A 20434-nucleotide genomic window follows, 5' to 3' on the forward strand; every position below is an offset into this window, starting at 1 on the left:
CATAAACATATATTCTGGGCCTAAAGTGGAACTTTGCAAGTGAGGCACCAAAGGCTCTGGTGCAGAATTTAGAAATAACTGAAAGTAGAAATGAGTCATGTACAAAATTGTTTTAGCTTTACTAGATTTACTTTCTTTACATGTAAGCTGTGGGCAGGTAACCTGTGCTGCTGCTTCTGAGGTTTGGTATGCTTTGTGGATGTACCCAACTTTACCCTGTAGTATAAGAGCAGATATTACATAAGCCTTTGTGGCTGGTTTCAAACCCTCCAGCCAGAATACAGCTGTGTAAAGGTGGAGTTTGATAAGTGATACTAAAGAGAATACTCAGCAGACTGCGCTACACTGCATAGGAGCACTTTGTATTTGCTGATATTTATTGAGTTGTATGAAACAATGCATTTGAATGTACAGATTAATTTTACAGCTCCAATTCACAACAGTAACTTTAAGGTGCTTTATATTTTAAGGGAAAGACCACCAATCACACGACCCCCTATGAGACTGAAAACAGCTGAATTCAAAGATTAAAAGCTGTGGCTCAATGCATCATGGTTCTATGATGCGTGCTACTGCATGTGTTACAGTAAATGCAACAGTAAGAATGGCAGCAGGTCATTATTCACTTTTATTGTATTTATTTAAGGAAAAAAGTACTGTGCAAATCCCCAAATGCAGTATTAGGGATGGTCACATATTCAGGCAAAAACACAAATTCATTTCTCTTAAAAACAGTCAATTCCAAGCATTTACTCAAATGCACACACACACACACACACACACACGGAAAGCCAGAGAGGACATAACAAAAAAAGTATTTGGGTCTAATCACAATAAAAAGATTTAAAAAGTATTTTCAAAGAGTTCAAATCTATTTTTCTAATGCCATAAACAAAGTTTTTGTAGTGATAGAAACACATAGTCAACAGACATAAATCTATGTCATTGCAAAATAATGCAGTGCATCTGCAGGTTGCAACACCTTAAATTTAAGCTGGGAGCTGTAAATACAATTATGAAGCCAATTTAAGACTTACTTAATAATCACACAAAAAAGTACAGACAAGGAAAAAAATGAATTTCTATTAACTTAATCTCAACTTTTACTAACTCCAAACGAAACAAGTTAGGCCAGCGTCTCTTCAACAGTCAGCAGTGGCTTCTGGCCCTGGCAGATCCCCAAAGAAAGCAGAATGGATTTGCACGGGGTGGCTGTGATTGTATACCGACTACATGCTAATGACGCGTTAGGATCGGGGATCGGAAGTTAAATGTAGACAGTAAGAGAAATGAATCTAATGTTAAAGGCTTGTAATGAGTAGTGACACTTTGATGGTACACATTTTAATTCACATAATAGGGAGTGACTGAAAATTCAGAAAAGCAGGTTTGGGATGAAATGAACCAAATTTCTAAATCTAGTCATGTTAAGTCAAAGACAGCAGTTGCTTCTGTCTAAGATGGTTATGTCAAACAAGGTTGGGTTGTCTACGTGAATGAAAATGGATCTCTTGATGATTTATGCCTCTGGAAAAGAGCCACTATTACTACCGAACATATTTGAAAACAGCTGATGTTGGCTAGAAGAAACTTTTCTGACTGAACTTGGGTCGTTTGGTGTAGAACCGCATTCTGCCATAAACCTGGCTGGATTGGCATTTGTGCAGTGCTAAGTGTTTTGCTGAAAGTGCAGCTGGCCCTAAAAACTGCCATTGAAGCTGGAAAAGGGTATCAACGTAATTGTGCTGTTGGGCAACTGTGGAGATGTGTGTGGTCACGTTTCTCAGTGGTTTCTGTCTGAAATGGCTTGATCCCTAAGAAACAGGGTGTTATGGATTTGAAAGCATCAGAAGTTTAACTTATCAACATTGGGTGCAAGTAAACCAAAGCCGTGCAGCAGCGGTTCATCAACAATAGGTAGACTGCTTGAGGAGCAATCTGCATTTCCTGCATATAAATGTGTAATCTGAAGGAAAGGAACAAGATCTCATACTGCAGAAAATCCCATCTGGTTTCCATTTGTAGTCAGAGCACTACTGATCAAACACATCTGACCACATAACTGCATGCAACAATGCTTGCAGAGAACGGAAATGCAATGATAAGACCACTGAGTAATACTTTCTGACAAAGATTTAGCTTTCGAGTGAAGGAAGATGGAAGAAAATCGTGGCCTAGATGGACACTGGCCTTGCTTAAGCTGTGAAAACAGAGAGCTGAAATCAGGTGCTGGATTGTAGCAACGTTCTTTCATTTGAACCAGTTTCCTACAGCACCTGAACTGATAAGGGGTGTGAGTATATTTCCCATACATCCATCCATCCATTCACTTCCGCTTATCCTTTTCAGGGTCACGGGGGGTGCTGGAGCCTATCCCAGCTGTCATAGGGCGAGAGGCGGGGTACACCCTGGACAGGTCGCCAGTCTGTCGCAGGGCCAACACACAGAGACAGACAACCATTCACACTCACATTCACTCGCACATTCACACCTAGTGGCAATTTGGATTATCCAATTAACCTATCCCCACAAGCTGCATGTCTCAGAAGACAGACATGCTATATTTCATAACATGTAATTGCTAAATTTTATTGGGGCTAAACACAGTACAGGAGAATGCTCAACAAATACAAATTAAGCAGACAAATATAACAAGTAGAATAGGGAAAGTGTATCTGGAAACCTGCTGACAATGTGAACTGAAATGTAATGGAAAAAATAGGATGTAGAGAAGCATATTTGGTAACTCAGTGTCTCAACAGGGAATTAAAAAATGTTTCAAAAGCAGGATGGAGGAAAGATTATCTGGCAGCCTCGGGTCAAAAACGGGTTATCAAGAATGTTCAAACACAGGATGGAGAAAATGAAACTGTTACCTCAGTTCCAGAAACTGGAGTAGTTGATGTTAGTGAACAGAGGAAAGAAATTAGCATCTCTGTGCTAACACAAGTGGAGAAAAGTAAATGTTAAATGGACTGGTTGTTATATAGTGCTTTTCTACTATAGCTGAGCAATCAAAGTGCTTTATACAACGTACCTCGTTCATGTCTATTCATACAAGCAATTTTTTCTATGCTTAAGTGTTTTCTTTCTATCTAACATTCATACTCTGGTGGATGCACGAATCATGGTATCGCATCTCGAATAGTCTTCTTACTGTCAAAAGTGGCACAAAAGTTGCTCATTTTCAAAGGAATGTGAATATCATCATTGTGAAAGAAGTTGTCAGACCTTTTAAAACTATATTTAAGATTTTCTAGACGAAACAAGACCCAGATAAACACTAATTTTTGCTCTTGTCCCCTCATGCTTTCCACACTCATGACTATGGACCGTCATGTCACAGTGAACACGACAAACTCAAATAACATTCATTTTGAGCTGGAACAAAATGCTACTTCAAGTTGTATCAAAATTTTACAAAAAGTTCAAACAGCATTGATTTAAAGAAAGAAACATTTTCTCAATACAGCTCTTACAACTACAGATGCAACATTGGCTGTTTCTAACATACAGTACAGTGGCTGGACATTGTTAAACACAGTGGACTTTGATGTAATCACACCTCATGTCATGCTTTTCCTACATGATCGCTCTCTATCACATTTGACATCCAAACACACATCCTCTCAATGTGAGTACATCATAGGCATTATTGTAAAACCTGAAACTACATTTACAAAATATTTGTCACAGTGCATTCAAAATACTAAAACTACATTAGAAAACAGAGCAAAGTTCAAGTGCTTTAGTCACCTAGAAATGATAAAACTAAACATAAAAAAATGATCTAAGGATTAATTCCAACATGACACTTTTAGTAATAAATCCAGGTTGAACTGACTGGCTGAATTAATCCTAATCTATTAAAAACTGAATGTGCTTTCTGTCAGAAGTGAACAGATTAACCGTTGGAGGCCTTCAGTGGTTAATCACAGGTGACTGCTGGTCTATTCAGTCACATCAAGAATACAGTACAAGAAATTTTGTACTTCCTTGCTAATTCTGCTCTATCTTCTTCAACGATTATTAACATTTAGAGAAGCTACTTTCAGCTGTATTTACAAGGGATCATCACAGTGGGTAGCACCACATTGGCAGGTTTTTACACCAGATATCTCTTCTGACGCAACCCCAAAGTAATTTGTGTAAACCACTACACTCTGACAGAAGCTGTTTTGTTTCTTTATTCTTACCAAATAACTTTGCCAGCTGTATCAGGCAGAATTGTACAGTGCTTGAACACTTAAAGTGTGTCCATAAAGAAGGGTACTGTACAGCTGTCAGCTTCAACACAGCAAGCATGTATGTTTGTAAAGCCTTGAAATTAATTAAGAAGAAGCCTCAGTTCTGTTATTTTGCTCCCTTTATACTTTTGTGCTTTTATTTTTGTAGCTACTGCACTTATATGACATAAAGCTCATTGAAATTCTACAAATGTAACTTTGCTAGGCCCTGTGGAAAATTTGCATCTATTTACTCACACACTTACTGACTTTATATACATTGCCACCACATTCTTCCTAAACATGCAATTTAAATTCAAAGTCAGGTTACCCCAGTGTAGGAACTGGGGACACTGTTCAAGGCCTGTACAATGTAGACAGTCCCAAAAAGTGAAGCCATGGTATCTTGGATGTGGGCAGTGCCATATTGTGCTGCTCATTTGCAAACAGATCCTTCATAGTAGTGACTTCAGGTGAGAAATTACAGACATATTTCCACTATCGACTCCCCTACTGCGCAGTCTCTGTTAGAAAGATGCCAGGACACAATTCTGTGATACTTCAAATTCACTTTTGTACAATGGGTAAAAGTAATAAACATCACATTTCAATGATTAACTGACGAAGATGTCAGATATGCTGGAGTGTGCAAGAAGAACCTGGCACAGCACGTGTTCCTTGACTATACATGTTTTTTCTTTTCCTTTGTCCCAGCTTTGCATCATCACCTACCTCCTCAACTCAGGAGAGGCTGTTTCTTTGTGTCTGCTGTACTTGTACCGTGTGCTCCGCTGCTATTCCCTGAGTGATTCTTCTGAAGTCGTCTCTTAGTACATGGCCTCAGTGTCTCGGATGCTTCCGAACGACAAACTGAAAGCGCTTCCAAGTCTTTTTGTGATCGTGCTGCCTTCCCTCTTTTTCTTCCTGTTCCAGTTCAGCAAAGAGGCGGAGCTCTGGCCTTTAGCCCCAGACAGCAGACGATGCCGAGTGTTTTCTTTGTCGCTGCACAGCGACAGCATAACTGCCCTCCTCTCCACCTGCTAAGAAACAAAAAAGCATACACACAGGTACACAACCACTGAAACAGCAGACAAACCCCACAGATATTTCCACAATTTAAGGAATCAAAGAAGAGACTTTCAGTTTTGATTCAAAGGTTTGAAAATAAAGTATTGCATTGCCCTGAGCCTTCAGGCTAATACTGGGTTAGTATAAAGATGGCTCAAATGTAATCAAATGACAAACACTCATATTCCCTTGTTTCAGCATTTTACAGGTGAGGGGTAAAAAGCATCCATCAGAGAGACAGAAGGGTAAATTCTGAAAAAAGGTCACTGAGCACGGCCTTTTCATGCTGCTTATGCTGGAAAAGGGCTAGACATCCATGGAAAACAACAAAAAATAAATGCCACCAAAAAGCTTTGCAACAATTTATTGTTCTCTACGTCTCTACGAAGGAAGTTTATCTGAAATCTACATGCTTATGAATACCCTACATAGCTCATACACATATTTACCTGTGTATCATGTGAGTGTAATGTGACCACACTGATCTCCACCCCTCTGTCACTGCAGCTCTTCAGCATGTGGACCACCTCACCATGTTTGGCCCACTTACAGTCCTTTCCATCTACTGCTACTATGTAGTCTCCTTCCCTCAAGCCAGCCTCCTGAACACATCATGTAACATCATTAGTTCATCTTAATTACATGTTTTGACCTCATTTTTTCCATGCAAGTATGCAGGCCCGCAATATATTCCCACAGGAGACAAAAGAAGGAAGTGTATTGCATTTTGTCTCCTTCATGTCCATCACAACTCTTTTCTAAATAACAAATGAATGGCTCTTTTTTGCAGTTAACTACTTAATCAAGTTCAATTCAACTGTATTTATGCAGCGCCAAATCACAACAGTCACCTCAAGGCACTTTATATTGTAAGGTAGACCCCATAATAATACAATAAGTAGACAGGAAAGCAGGTCTTAAAATATTTAAATCTTAGAATCAAACTGCAAATCAATTCCTTTTGAGAGGATAAAAATAGAATAGAAATAAGACTACAAGAATACAAGAGAAGATCTTTTCTTCTCACAGAATCTTTTCTAGATGTGCAGGGTATATCTCACCTCTGCCCAGCCTCCAGGCACCACTCCAGCCACCAGGACAGGAGAGTCTCCTCTGAGCGTGAGCCCCAGTCCTCCTTCTCTCTTATTCAGGCAGATCACACGCATCGGGCCCCAGCGAGCCCTCGCACAGAACACTGACAGTGGACCCTAGAGCATAAGAACAGGAAACAATTTTAATGGTTACCTAACCTGGGTAGGTATCTGCCAAGTGTGTATTATTTCTTCCCTGTGGGACTTACCAGTCTTTGGAAGATATCAGTAACCTTGACTATGGAGAAGTTGGGTGGAATGACGTCTGGTTTCTGGTGGGTATGAGCTGGTAAAGAAGCCAGTTAGTCACTATGATTTAATCAAACAGAAAATGTAATCACTGACTTTACGATTATACGTGACACTCACACTGTATCTCTGGGGCCTCTGCAATTTCATCAAAGTCGTCCTCTCGGTCGAGCTCTGAGTATTTGTCCAGGGAACGTTTGTGTGTGACAGAGAGCACATCCTGCAGGATATCCATCTTTCTCAGGATCTTGCACAGACTGTGGACACGCATGGCCTCCTCATGTCTGATTACAGCACGCCGCAGGTGGGCCTTACCTTCATGTAAGCAGAAATTATTATTAAAAAAAATAAAGGTTTCAAAGAATGGGAATATAACTATTCAAGTTATAACATGAGCATTTTGGTTCATTTTCAAGATGCTTGCACAACGCAGCTCATAGCAGCTACGTGATGAATACAAACTCACCAAGTTTTCGTCTTTTTTCAGGATCTTGAAGAACCTGGCTGAGTTGTGGCCCAGCAGGAACACTGGCATGGCACTGAAGGAAGGCCTTCTCAGCTTCCTCCTCCTCTTCCTCCCCTCCTGCCAACACTATGGAAAAATATATACAGCTAAGATCTGTTTAGAAATGCTAATTAGGTGAGCATTATCTCTGGAAAAGAATACAATAAAGTTAGGTTTATTGGGTAAATCACTAGAAATGTCAGTTTTCTTCTTCAAAACACAGTGCTTTTGATGCTGCATAGGTGATACACAGGACAGAGGTGTACTCCATAGGTGACAGAGGAAAACAGCTTTGTTGATGAATTTGCCTCATTAGGCATTAACAGACTGCTGACAAGATGACAAGCACAGACAAGATAACGTCGCACACTGCCCGCTGGATCAGTCTGACACCACTCTCACACCACCAAGAATGTCAGTCTTTGATAAAAAATATTACATTACAGTCTGTTTATAAATTAGCAGCAAAAAGTGTCTTACGTATGTAACAAGCTTCAACTTGATTTTAAGACTTTTTAAAGACACAAGTGTACTGCTTTAATTCAAAATTAAATATAGCCAAGGCAGAAGGTTATCTACAAAACAAGAAGTATGAACTCTCCCTAATGGTAAATGGCCTGCATTTGTATAGCACTTTTCTAGTCCATAGGACCCCAAAGCGCTTTACACTACATTCAGTCATTCACCCATTCACACACACATTCACACACTGGTGATAGCAAGCTACACTGTAGCCACAGCTGCCCTGGGGCGCACTGACAGAGGAGAGGCTGCCGGACACAGGCGCCACCGGGCCCTCTGACCACCACCAGTAGGCAAACACGGGGTTAGTATCTTGCCCAAGGATATTTGGCATGCAGCCAGGAGGCAGCCTGGGATCGAACCACCGACCTTCTGATTAGTGGCTGACCTGCTCTGCCACCTGAGCTACAGCCACCCTGAACATGAATGAACATCTGAGTAAATTTTGTACTTACACATGTGGTCGCAGAGTGCAACAGCAGCGTAGTAGTGGGAGAGAGCGCGGAAGTGTTCAGATTTTACCTGAACCATGGACACCCATGAAAATGGCACGTAGTCCTTCATCAAAGGCTGTGTCATAGTCTGCTGCACTAACAAGTAAACATCTGACACCTACAGAAAACACACATGCATACAGTTAAACATAGGGCATTAAGGGTAATAACACAAACAAAGCACATATGTATTTACTCACCCGTGCAGCCTCCTGTGCCAGCCGGAGCTGGGAGGTAAAGTGCGTGTCCTGTGTGGTCAGGGTGATGCGCTCAAACACACACTCCTGTACCTGGGCAAGCATGAGCCGCACCAACATGCAGAGTGATGGACTACTCATGTCCAGACTTGGAGCGTTGGAAAAATTCTCTTTAAGATAATTAAATGCACCTACACATTAAAAAATAAATAAATTACCAATAAATACATTACCAATTAGCCATGTGAATTCAAACATCCTGATATCAATGTTTATTGTATCAAAAGTATATAATAAAAACAACTGAACAAAAGCTTTACAGGATTGGGTACCTCAAAATCATCAATAGCTGATTATAAACAACAACAAAATCTGTTATATTAATGGCAATCTTCTTGTTTTGGCTGCTCCTTTTAGGGATTGCCACAGTGAATCATCTGCCTCTATCTCGCCCTATCCCTAGCATTGTCTTCTGTCACAGCAACCCTCTGCACGTCCTCCTTTGCTCCTCTGAGGTCTTCTTCTTTTCCTTCTGCCTGGAAGCTTCATCTTCAACATCCTTTACACAATATATCCACTATCCCTCCTCTTTACATGTTGCATTCTTCTCTGTCACTCCTGACTTACTCATGCAATATCAATATTTCCTATTCTTGGTACCCTAACACATGCGTTCTCTAGATTCAAAAAGACAACAGTGAAGCTCTTGCTGACCTCCATCAATACTCTCAAAGCAAACATTGCATGTGTAGTTCTTGCCACGAAGCCAGACTGCTGCTCGCTGATCAAACCTCTTCTTAACCTAGTTTCCACAACTCTTTCCCTTAGCTTCATGTATGGCTCACCACCTTTATCCCTCTCTGCTCATGCTTAGCTACAATCTACAGAACACTGCCTTGCAGTCTCCTTTATCTTGCAGTTTGCACATTCGGCATAAGGGTTACCGGTAGTATGCAGTCATTGTTAACCCCTTAGCAGTCCTACAAATTTACAATTAGTCCCCTAAACCATCCAATGTACCGTGGGCGGTACGTCCGACTGCTAACAGGTTAACCCAGACCCGACAAATTCAGAATGAAAAATTCATTTTTTATGATCTGCATCTTTGATCTGGTCAAGATTTTACATCAGCTGCACTTCCTGATGCAACCCTCCCTATTTATCTGGACTTGGGCCCAGCACTAGGACTATATTGCCTTGTGCTGTTTTGTGTAAAAAACAAGCCCCTCGTATTTGAAGGCTCACAAAACGAGAAATCAAGTATTTTGATGTATGATTTTGCCATTGTGCTACCTGCAGCACGCTGAAAAGCATCTATAGCTCGGTCTATGCCAGCTGTTGCAGAGCGGTCCTGTCGTGCTCCGATCTGCGTGTACAGGGCTCCGATGTTGAACAACACACTTCCCTTCTCGAAGGCCAGCGCACGCTGACACGATGGAACGCCAGTCAAAGAGTCATACCTGAATGACAAACGAAAAGGGAACCACCAATGAGCAAAGCCCCTCCAGAGTTTAAGCTGCTGGAACAAAAGTTTCTATTAAGCTTAAGTTTTTTTTTTACAGTCATGGAATGAGACACTGCCATCCATGCTCTGCTTCATAATTAGCACCTTCAAGCTCAACTAAAATTTGTAGCCAACCACTTAGAAACATAAATGAGATTTTAATTCTGGAAAAATGGTTTTATGGTCACATTACATAAATCTGTCCCTGGAAAACAACTATTGAATGCTTCGATTTTCTCCTGAAAGAGAGAGCAGCAGTAAGGCACCAGGATGTAGTAACAGCACGGCTAAAGTGCACATTTAAAAAACTGTTCCTTTGCCCATTTTTATTTTACTGCATATTGCACATACTGTAAAATGCATGTTAATGATTATGATAACCCTTCAGTATTTAAATTATGCTATCATATAATACCAGTGGAAATGAACACCCAGATTCTTCTGAGCAGAGAAGAAGCGTTGATCCAGGTAGTACAGCTGATTGTAGTACTCCATTAGCAGCTCCAGACCGGACTGGTTTCGACTGGGTGTACGCATGGCCTGATTGAATAATCAATAAACTAAATGTTAACACTCATTTAATGTCAGCTACAGACAGCCTAAAAGAGACATCAACTTTAAATAAATCAATACTTTTCATTCCACTTGTTTTTCTACCCATGATGAGCAGAATGTTTACTCTGGATCAAACTGTATGGGTGAACTTATTAACCTGTCTAAGTTCCATAAGCTCTTTGATTTCCTTGTCATAGAGAAAGCTGTCCTCCCCGTAGTGCTCACATATGAAGTCCTGTGAAGGCAGACAGAGACACGGTGACAAAAAAATTATCTTCACGTGTCCACATGAAGATGATTTTGGTTATTCTTCCATACTATCTGGAAAAAGGAAAGCAAATAAGCACAAAAATATGATATTTCATCAAACTACCCATCTGTGTCAAATGTTTAGTAATGAACAAGTAATGAAAAGAAGTCAGGCCAACTAATGTAAATTAGCATAAAAATATAAACACTGCTTGTAAAATAAGCTTAAAAACATTGATTCAGTAACTTTTATTAGGATGCATTTATTGCAATAATCTTTTACTCAAACACAAGTTTTTCTTGAAAAGAACAACAAACTGGATAAATAAAGAGAAGGAGGTAGATAGATGCTGACTTCACCTTGATAGCAACAGTGACATCCACCTCTTTGGTTTCTTTTAAGCCAAGTGGGATCATTGGAACATTGACAGCCTCACTACAAAAAGAAATTAACAGAGGTAGTGTAGGTTTCGGCAATGACTGCTGCTGCCATCTGCTTGTTTTCAAAACCAGCGAGCACTATTCTCAGGGCTTCATCCTGCTAATCAGAAAAGCTAAAGCCAAGCAGTAAGCCTGTCACCCCCCACAGTTACCTACTGCCATTCACAATAACAACAAATGTGCACACTGCCACCACAGGGTTATTGACTATACTCTAATCAGGGGATTTTTCCCTCACACGATACGGAGCCGTGGAGGCAAAAATCTTATGGCTGTGACAGAATGCATGACACACGTGTGGATGCTTTTTTCCTTAAGTCTGTTTAAATAAATGTGACTGAAACCCAACTTTGACTTAAACCCCATCCTATTATTAAAAAACAAAGATAACATTTCTAAGGACTGGTCATCACAAATATCCAAGTACAAGGAGGTTATACACCCAGTGCCAGCGTCACCACAAAAATATAATGGATGCTTGTTTTCCCCAATTATAATGATCATTAGTCTAATAAGCACGGCCTGGAATTAATGGGACAAATACGCATGCATTTGTGCACCTGTCTGTCTGGTAGACGTCCATGCTGCTGTTAAGTTCCTCCAGCTCCTCTTTGAGCAGCTGCAGGTTGGAGTTGACAAAGCTGAGCTCTAGAGCCACCGTCTCCTTCACCTTGTTGTTGGTTGTCGCCCTGCAGAATAAAACACAAAGACGTCCAGGTGTTTTGTTTTGTTTTGTTTTTCAGTTCTCAATACTTCTTTGTGGGCTTTCTAAAAACAGTACTTGGGCTGATTCCTAATCTGCTTTGTCGTAGAGCCCAGTATCACAATTAGAACAACACAGCTAAAAACTGACTTGCTACTTTCATTCAGTATTAGTGGATGCAGCAAACTTTTCTGAGAACATAAATTCAGGATGGGGTGAAGGCAAAAAAAGCCTCTCTTTAATTTATGCAGCTCTCTCCACCTTCTCCTCCCTCTGTCAACCACTTTCTCCGGTTCACCCCCCAAAAACAATGAGAGGGTCAATGACTAATGCCAGCTCATACTTCTATGGGGTACACAATGTTCCCAGAAATCTGAAGCATCTCTAGTTTACAATGTTGTTGTTTAGAAAAGTGGTAGAGAATTCCTCCATTATTGGTCCAAAACAGTGCACAAAATTATTGGGACTTTGCAGTCATAAAGACATTCTATCCATGAAGGAGAGAAATGCATCAAAATGGGCACTGTGTCAAATTCACAGAAATGTAGAAGAAATGGTTGAGTTTAGATGAACTGAAAAAATAAAGGCCTGCAACATCAAATTTACTTACATTTCCTCTGGCCCATCTATCCACCCCATCTATTCTGTATCTTGTTTTAGCGGGAAATCTGGTGTCAGTTTTGGAGATGTTTCTACAAAATCCACGTCGCCTTGTTTTCAAGTTATCGATTTCACAAGACTTTCAGAAAACTTACTCTGACTTTGAGAGTGAGGTCACTGAGATTCGAACTCATCCAAGATTTTCAGTAGATGCACCTGTGGTATGAATATGAATACACTGTCGCATTCTGGAGTTATCATATTCAAAAAAAATTCAGAAAACTAAACCTCTGACCTCGACTTTGAGGATTCAAAATCCTCAGATATTTCTAGGAGATACATCGATGATATCAATTTGTAGCTCCTACCGCGCCTTGTTGTTGAGTTATCACATTCACAAGCTTTTCAGAAAACTACCCCTCACCTTTGACCTTTAGGTTGAGGTCACTAAGACTCAAACTCATCCGAGGTTTTTGGTAGATGCACCTATGGCATTTGAAAATCCTAGGTGACTTCCTTCTTGAGTTATCACAAACTTAGGTGTCCAGCCTGCCCAGCTGCCCATCTGGAGGGATGACTACAACACCCCATCAGCCTTTTATGGCTGAGCGGTAAAGAGCTAAAAAAAAAAACCATATGTTTGAGTGTTTATCTTGAAATAGCACTTCAGCTTCAGTTGCATATACCTGTTACCAGAACACTCACATCACTTTGAATTTGAAAAATTTGTGGCATTTTTTCCATGTTATCCTTTAACACATGACCAATCTCAGTTCAAACACACAACTGAAGCTCACTTTTGAGGACTTTTTAAATCAGGTTAAGCTTTCCAGTTAGACCACTTCAGCTTCACCTCTCTCCTCATCTGTCACTGCCTCTCCCAGTCTCACACACACAAACGCCGATATGTAGGATCAAGCCAGGGCCAATCTGATTAGTCAGCATTAAAAAGGCTGCCAAATATCCCCTTCACACACATCCACTTACACACACAACAGTTTTTTTTCCTGTGGCCATAACACATTTTAATTATTTTAAAAGCACTAACCAAAGCAGAAACAGAAAACAATGTTTTGATATCATTAAGAACAAACTGATCGACAAAGTCATTAAAAAACTGAGCAATAGTCCTTGTCACATGACCTGTAAATAGTGTCTCTGTATGTTTTTACTAACTTGTGTTTAACACCAACCTGCCAGAGGGTCTGCAGATGGAAATTAGCACAAGGCTATAATCTGGCATATTTACATTTGTTTAAATGTTCATTAATATCTATTGCCCCTCTTTCTAAATAAATAAATGAAATAAATTATATAAAGCACCTGTGAGATAAGAAAAATATCTCACATGCAGAGATATTTTGCAGACCTCTGGGGTCTGCATGGACCCCTGTCGCTGGGATGATGTTTAAACAACATTACAGCCCCTCAGCTGAGCTCCTACATGCAGCACAAAACATGACGTCTTCATTAGCCAATCACAAACCCTGATTAGTGACACCCCTTCCCCTGTATTTAATTAGCATCCCAAACCCCCCTACATACAAACACACACAAACATCGACTCCCACACACCAGCACTAATACCATGACACAGTTCCACAACAGTTTCACAACAAGTGAAGTGCAAGTGAAAGCTACATGTTTTTGTGTATGTGTGTGTTCATGTGTCTATGTGTTCCACTTGACTGGAAAAAGAAGGACAGAAAAAAAAGGTCTGACAGCACCAGACAAATAAGTGGGGGATGAGCTTGCCAGAGCACCGCTGGGAATCTCTGCATGGGAACAGGACGGGGGCAGACACAAAGCTAGCTGATTACAGGCTGACGGGTTGTGTGGGGGTCTTTGTCTATGTGACCGGGCGTCCCAATAGAACGGGAGAGAGTGCTTGTTTTATATCCAGTAAACTGAGTCATCACCTTTCGGGATAAGAGCCTAAATAGGTCAAATGTGGAGCTAGGGAAACATTGAAAAGACAAATAAAAAGAACTTAACACCCTGTTACACAGTAATTACTTTAAGGACTGTTTCATCATTTGAAACATTTAGAAAACAAAACAGCAACAGCCACTGCAGTCAGGCCACTCAAACTGGCTTGACTATGAAATAAGAATTTGCAAATAGAACGACAGATAGGGCATCAAAAGAGTAATTTATTAATCTCATACCAGCTGTGGTTTTCTACACTAACTAAACTTATGGGAGCATTTTGAAGCATCGTAATAATACAATAAAATAATACAGAGTACAGAGTAAATAAAAAAGAAAGAAGAAAGCTTTTTTTCAACTTTACCAGTTGTTGCAAAAACAAGTCCTGAGACAACAGTGAGTCTGTCTTAAATTAAAAACATGGTTATTTTGATTAGATTAGATTTTAATGCGGCACCACTGAGGAAGCAGAAAGGAGGTCTTTGCTTTAATTAAGTGGCTCCTCCTACTCCTCCTCCCGAATAGTCCTGGAGCAGCAGCATGTCCCATGTCTTTCCAGAGATTTTTGCACAGCGGTCTGCTCATACTTTAAACATTCTAAAACTGCCACAGCAGAGGTTTAGAGCAAATGTATCCACATACTTCATGCATATACTCTGAGGCTCTGTACTAATTTACCTCTGAGTGGGCAATAAACATGGACGTGTTGAGAATGAGTTGAGGAGACCGAATATAGAGGAGAGCCATGGAGAGACACTGGACAAAGATGACGCCAATGTCCTCGGAGACAAGACCTTGATGCTATGTGAACATTTCATTTTTAACTTCGTTCACTTTCCTCACCAGTAAAACTCTCTGGTTTGTGTGAATGACAACTGGCTGCTTCAAGACACAGGGCCAGCAGTTCAGAGAGTTGGGAGATTAGCTTCAGTGGTGCTCATGCTGCCAAAGTATGCAGTGTTCACTCACTGTTTTGTTTGAAAAAAGCATTAATACAAAAAAAGCAAAAATTTGCACAACAGGGAGGAGATAAACCAGCACAAGCACATAAACAGCCATATTCACACACAGTGAACACAAACAGAGCTGTAAAACTGGGTGGTGCTGGTGTGTGTGTTTCTTTAGGATGGGAGTGATCTCTGACCTTTTCCCATCAACCGACTGAACCAAAAATGTGAGGCAACTAACAAAGACGACAACACAGATGGCACCTGAATGGCATTTCTCACAAAATCAAACAGAAAAAGTTGCTGTGTGACGAGTGAATATACATTATATTTAAAGCAACTGTGATACAGCTGACAAACACAAAGCTTCACAATTTTTTACCCATGGGATTGGAAAAGCAGCTCAACACTACAGCACTGCATCACTTATTTCCAAGAAGATTCGTGTCCATTTTTGCCTCTCCAAACTGTGAAACAGACACGCATGCAGATGTTGCATTACTAGAAGGAGGAAATAATCTATTTAAAGCCACAAAGTCGGTAGTGAGAAAAATGTATGAAGTACATTCCAGGGTCCTTAATCATCAAAACTGATTAAGCTAGGCAGCTAATATGTATATACATATAACTGTTAATGTTAATAATGTCTGTTAAAATGCTTTTCCACGATTATGTTCATGTTGGCTTGAAATAAAATATCTTCCTCTGCCGTTACTGCAACGTCTGTGCGCATGTACGTGAAATGGACACCGTGGACTGCTGTGTCTATTTCAAGTTCTATTGTGATATCGGGTTGCAACCACCCTACCTATGGGAGTAAGCTAAAGTTCCTGGAGAGAACATGCAAACTCCACACACACGATAGATTCAAACTCAGGTCCTTCTTGCTGTGAGGCAGCAGTGCTAACCACTGCACCACCGTGCTGCCCTCGTGTAACATTACAACAGAAAAGTAATTAAAAATAAAATAAAAATTGTGCGTGCAATGTTCTGATCCGTCGCAATGTCTCACCTGAACAGGTTCTCCGCTCCAGTTCTCATACGCATCTCCTTGTTGATCTGCTGGTTGATGCGAGCCCGTCGATGCTGCAGCTTACTGCGCTGAGTCTGAGCCAAAGGATCACAGCCCTGCAGATGAAATAAAGAAATGGAGGAGGTAAAAGAATTACTGAATGACCAACTACAAAAGTTGCATTTCCCACAGAATTAGACTATCTTAATTAATCTACTCACCGGCAAGAAAGCAAACCATTTTCCAAGCAATAGCGTAAATGATGCTGTATGTTATAAGGGTGTAAAGGTTATGGAGTTATCGTTTTTATCGGTAACTCGGTTTCCCTGGGTCTTTCAATTATGTTTTATGATTAAATCTTCTATTTTTTTGGTACCAGTACTGGTTTTATTTTTGTTATATTTATCCGCGACACCTTAAAGGCCGGTCCATGAAAATATTGTCGGACCGGTCCGTGGCGCAAAAAAGTTGGGGACTGCTGCTCTAAGAACAACACAGATACTTCCAGACACCAGTTTAAAACCATCCAGTTGACTACAGGATGAGAAACTCAAGCAGCTGACTAATATCAAAGATAGCAACAAAAGAAACTGGCAAGTGGACCAGACTGTAAAGAAACACGATGGTAAGGGCATGTGAACTTCCACTAATATCGTTATCAAGTCCCTGTATGAGAAACACTGGAGTCTGGAGAGGAAGCTGAATGATATCGAGCCTTAGAGAAACACAAAGTGGAAGGGTCAGGGCTGGTTGAGTTAATGAATTTGCAAAACCGGAGCAAACTGATGTAGTACCAGTAAATCCATCATGGAAGCTGCTGAAAAACCTAAAACTTAAAAAAAAAGACAGCTACACTAGACTACCAAATATACTTGGTGGCTGTTAATATATTTTGGCAGTCTGCCCAAGAAAACACAGAACAGCTGTGCAAATGTGACAACATTACTTCATGCTGTATGATCTGAGTAAGAAGTACTGGAAGCAGCTGGCAGACTTACAACCAGCTAACTAATGTTTTCCCCGATGGAAATTATCCTGTCCAAAAAAAAAAAGAAACCGTAAGAGACACAGCCACAGTGGGGATAAGATTTGATATATCGAAAATAAATCTCAAACAGACTGCGGCGCAGTGAGAAATTACTTTTTTAAAGCCTTCCTGTTTTCACATGACACTAACCCCAGTTTTACCATGGCACCATGGCATGTCATTACTGCCAGTGGAGAGCAGTCTGAAAGAATTACTTCGCACTACAAACCCAGTATAGCATAGAGATGATGGACGTGACAACACGTGAAGGTCATTGTGACTGCTTAACATGATAATACTGTGCCACAACAAAGCAGAGGACATACATTCTCTCAGAAGATAAAAAACTTTAACAGGATCTGTACATGTGTTTGAAGATTTAACAGCTTTTTAAAATCTTGCTTCAACAGAGGCAATTTGCTCACAATACTTTAAGAACTGCCTCACAGCTGGTAATTTGTGTGCTCACTAAAACCAGACATGTGTCATACAGTACAGCACACTTTCACACTCTGAGGTAAACAAATGTACAGTTACATGACAGATGGCGGAGCTGTACTGTAAACAAGCCGAATACTCCCTTTTTCTTATGCCCTACTGCTCCTTCCATCTTCTTCTCTTTCCCTCTTCCAGGAATCTCAACAGTATATAGTTGTTATGTTTGTCTCTCTCTTTTTCTTCATATATCTCTTTACCTCCCAGTAAAGGAGTTTGTTTAACATGCGCTCATCAAGTAACCCTCCAGTGAACTGAACTGATCTCCCACGACAGGGCAGGTTACAAAGACTGAAAATCATACTTCTGATTGCTTTGGTCACTAACAGACTGGTGCACGGAAGATGCTGACTGTCTGTAAACACTTGCTGTTTACTCTCCAAGCGTTAGAGAAACTTGTGAAAACGTGAAAAACTGCCAACAGGAAGCAAAGAACATTTGCCTTCAACAGTGAAACTTCTGCCTGACTGCTGAAAGAAACACATTTTTAAAAATTGCAAATTTTTTGGAAGGCAAATGCTCACTCATTTTGCTTCTTGCTTTTCACAGACAACTTGGCAAGTAGTTTGGAATTGTTTGCAGACATGTCACAATCCTCCAGGTACACTACTTGCAACCGTGGCACCCAGCTAATGACTAAAGCAACCACCAAGAGGTTTTTGGTACAACACACTATTATATACATACAGTAAGCAAAGTAACTACACACTGCTGTTAATATAGCATGCATAGATTATATATCATCTATTATTCTTTATTGGTAAAAGTGATAACTAACAGTTTGGTAAATGTATATTCTGTGACTTACTTATTTGTTACATTTTATGGTCGGGAAAGCAATGTTTCAGGGGATCCTGATGTCACACAGTCTCATAAAAATAAATAAATTACAGACTAATAATTTAACAGTGGTATACGATCAGCACTCTGTGAACATCTACACGAAGCCAAGGTATATGTAAATATAGAGCTAGATCAGTTCAGCCCTTCTCTGATGTATTGGGATGGTCACTATGTCAAAACTCAGAAAATGTGGTCAGCGAAAACATGTGCTCTTTTTCCCAATAATGTGGGTATTATCCCTGCTGCTAACTTTCTTTGTTCCCTAAGTTAAAGTTTACATTTGCCAATTTACATGATTATCGATGACATTCAGGTTTCATGTTCTTTAGTTTTAATTACAGGTCCAATAAGATCCCCATGTGAAGCCACACAGCATCATCTCGTGGACTGTATTCTAATTTTACTTATCCAGTATTTTTTTTTTTCATTTGAAATGAATGTAAGAGTGTGGGTGTCTGACCTTGCGGATGCTCCCACTGTGGCTGCCATCTGTGGGTAAAGTCGACGGGAATTCGTCGTCGTCGTCAGAGGGACCGTCTGACAGGGACATCTCAAACTCTCTGCAAAGATTCATGTCAGCATTTTTATTACACTCAGGCACGTTTAGACGCACTTCTCATACACCACCGCACTCTTGGAACAAGACTCTTAGCTTAACTCGCCATTTTAAAACGTAAGTTTTATCCCAACGTAAACAAAACAAAAATATCCTCCCCAAAAAGCGTTAATTTGGCTAACATTAATCCTTGCCTTATCGCTGGCTCCTCCATCGTCAAGCTACAATACCGGCGATCAAAAAGTCTCTACATGTCTCCCAACTTTCCCACCACTTTGTGAATTTCCAAGTAAGCGTACTACTCCAAAAACAGTCAACCGCAGATTAACTTTTTTACTCCTGAAAACAACTAAGCTTTCGCTTTAATGTACAACGTCGTCCGCACGACTCTTCCCGACGTGTGTGCAGCTGGGAGCGCTTACTCACAGAGGCGGGCCGCGAATGTAGAAGGTAGCCAATCATGTTGCAGCTTCTAAGACGGGCAATACATGAAACAAATCATAGGGGAGGTTGGGACGGAACAACGATCCGAGGTGACCAATTGCGAGTCGCTCGTGGCATCTCCCATACTCCGCGAGTCGTTTCTATGGTAACGGCAGGGCTTTGGCTTCTGTGTGTGGGCCTCGGAAAGATTACAGAAGCTCCGCCTCAACCTAGGACTGAAAACAAATTTCCACATTAGATCACTTATTCTGTTATTCATTGTCTCCGTGCTCTGTTCTGCTGTTGTCATACGGCAGCGTTTTTTGCCTTTTTAAAAACTTTTTAACTTAGAATGTATGTAAAGTTCATCAACAGGAAACACTAATAAACAGGTTACAACATAGGTTACAACAAGGTTACAAATAAAAAAAATATTGAATATGATGTAATAAGTTGGGTTTCATTCTGTAAATGGTGATAGAGTTTTTGTTTTATACGCTAAATCTATATTTGAAGAAGCCACGGCAGAGAAGAAGTGGGTAAAAAGCTCAATACTTGCATGTAACAAAACATGCAGGAAGGAAGGTAAGCCAGTGCTAAGGTGGCTTAAACATGCATCCCTCCTAATAGTCAGCAGGGGGCAAATCCTCTCGATGGGTAGTAGTCTACGGGAAACCGAGGATTTTCAGCACTTTCCTGGTGGGTTTATGGCCTTGAGGGGTCTTTACCCTTCACAGATTTGCCGTAAGGCAAAATAAAATTTTCTTAAAACCATCGTCCAGCGGATGTCTTTTTAAA

The 20434-nt window shown here is 40.5% G+C and overlaps 1 protein-coding gene across 3 annotated transcripts; it reads right to left on the reverse strand.

Annotated features, from left to right (window-relative positions):
- Positions 1-2497: 2497 nt before the first annotated feature.
- On the reverse strand, positions 2498-19765 carry rhpn1 (rhophilin, Rho GTPase binding protein 1). Of its 3 annotated transcripts, none has more exons than XM_005750287.1 (16): positions 19640-19765; positions 19118-19217; positions 16293-16408; positions 11662-11790; positions 11021-11096; positions 10569-10646; positions 10272-10396; positions 9646-9812; positions 8356-8543; positions 8117-8273; positions 7101-7226; positions 6755-6949; positions 6595-6671; positions 6356-6502; positions 5744-5896; positions 2498-5266 (listed from the first exon to the last, which is right to left on the reverse strand). In XM_005750287.1, exons 2-16 carry the CDS (start codon positions 19205-19207, stop codon positions 5054-5056), a joined length of 2037 nt encoding a protein of 678 aa, XP_005750344.1. In that variant the 5' UTR covers positions 19208-19217; positions 19640-19765; the 3' UTR covers positions 2498-5053. The 3 variants fall into 3 exon arrangements, with proteins under 3 accessions (XP_005750344.1, XP_005750343.1, XP_005750342.1); XM_005750286.1 differs by lacking the exon at positions 19640-19765 and adding an exon at positions 19408-19622 and having other exon boundaries at positions 8356-8522; XM_005750285.1 differs by lacking the exon at positions 19640-19765 and adding an exon at positions 19408-19622.
- Between the last annotated feature and the right edge of the window lie 669 nt (positions 19766-20434).

Source organism: Pundamilia nyererei, unplaced genomic scaffold (assembly GCF_000239375.1).
Source record: "Pundamilia nyererei isolate P.nyererei 1_Seehausen unplaced genomic scaffold, PunNye1.0 scaffold00267, whole genome shotgun sequence".
Classification (NCBI taxonomy): Eukaryota; Metazoa; Chordata; class Actinopteri; order Cichliformes; family Cichlidae; genus Pundamilia; species Pundamilia nyererei.

Coding starts and splice junctions, on each gene's coding strand:
- rhpn1 (XM_005750285.1), bottom strand. CDS start 19,427: ATGGAGGAGCCAGCGATAAG. Junction 11,791..16,292: donor GGAGCGGAGAACCTGTTCAG/GTGAGACATTGC, acceptor TTTATTCTGCAG/GGCGACAACCAACAACAAGG. Junction 6,950..7,100: donor TGAAAAAAGACGAAAACTTG/GTGAGTTTGTAT, acceptor GCTTACATGAAG/GTAAGGCCCACCTGCGGCGT.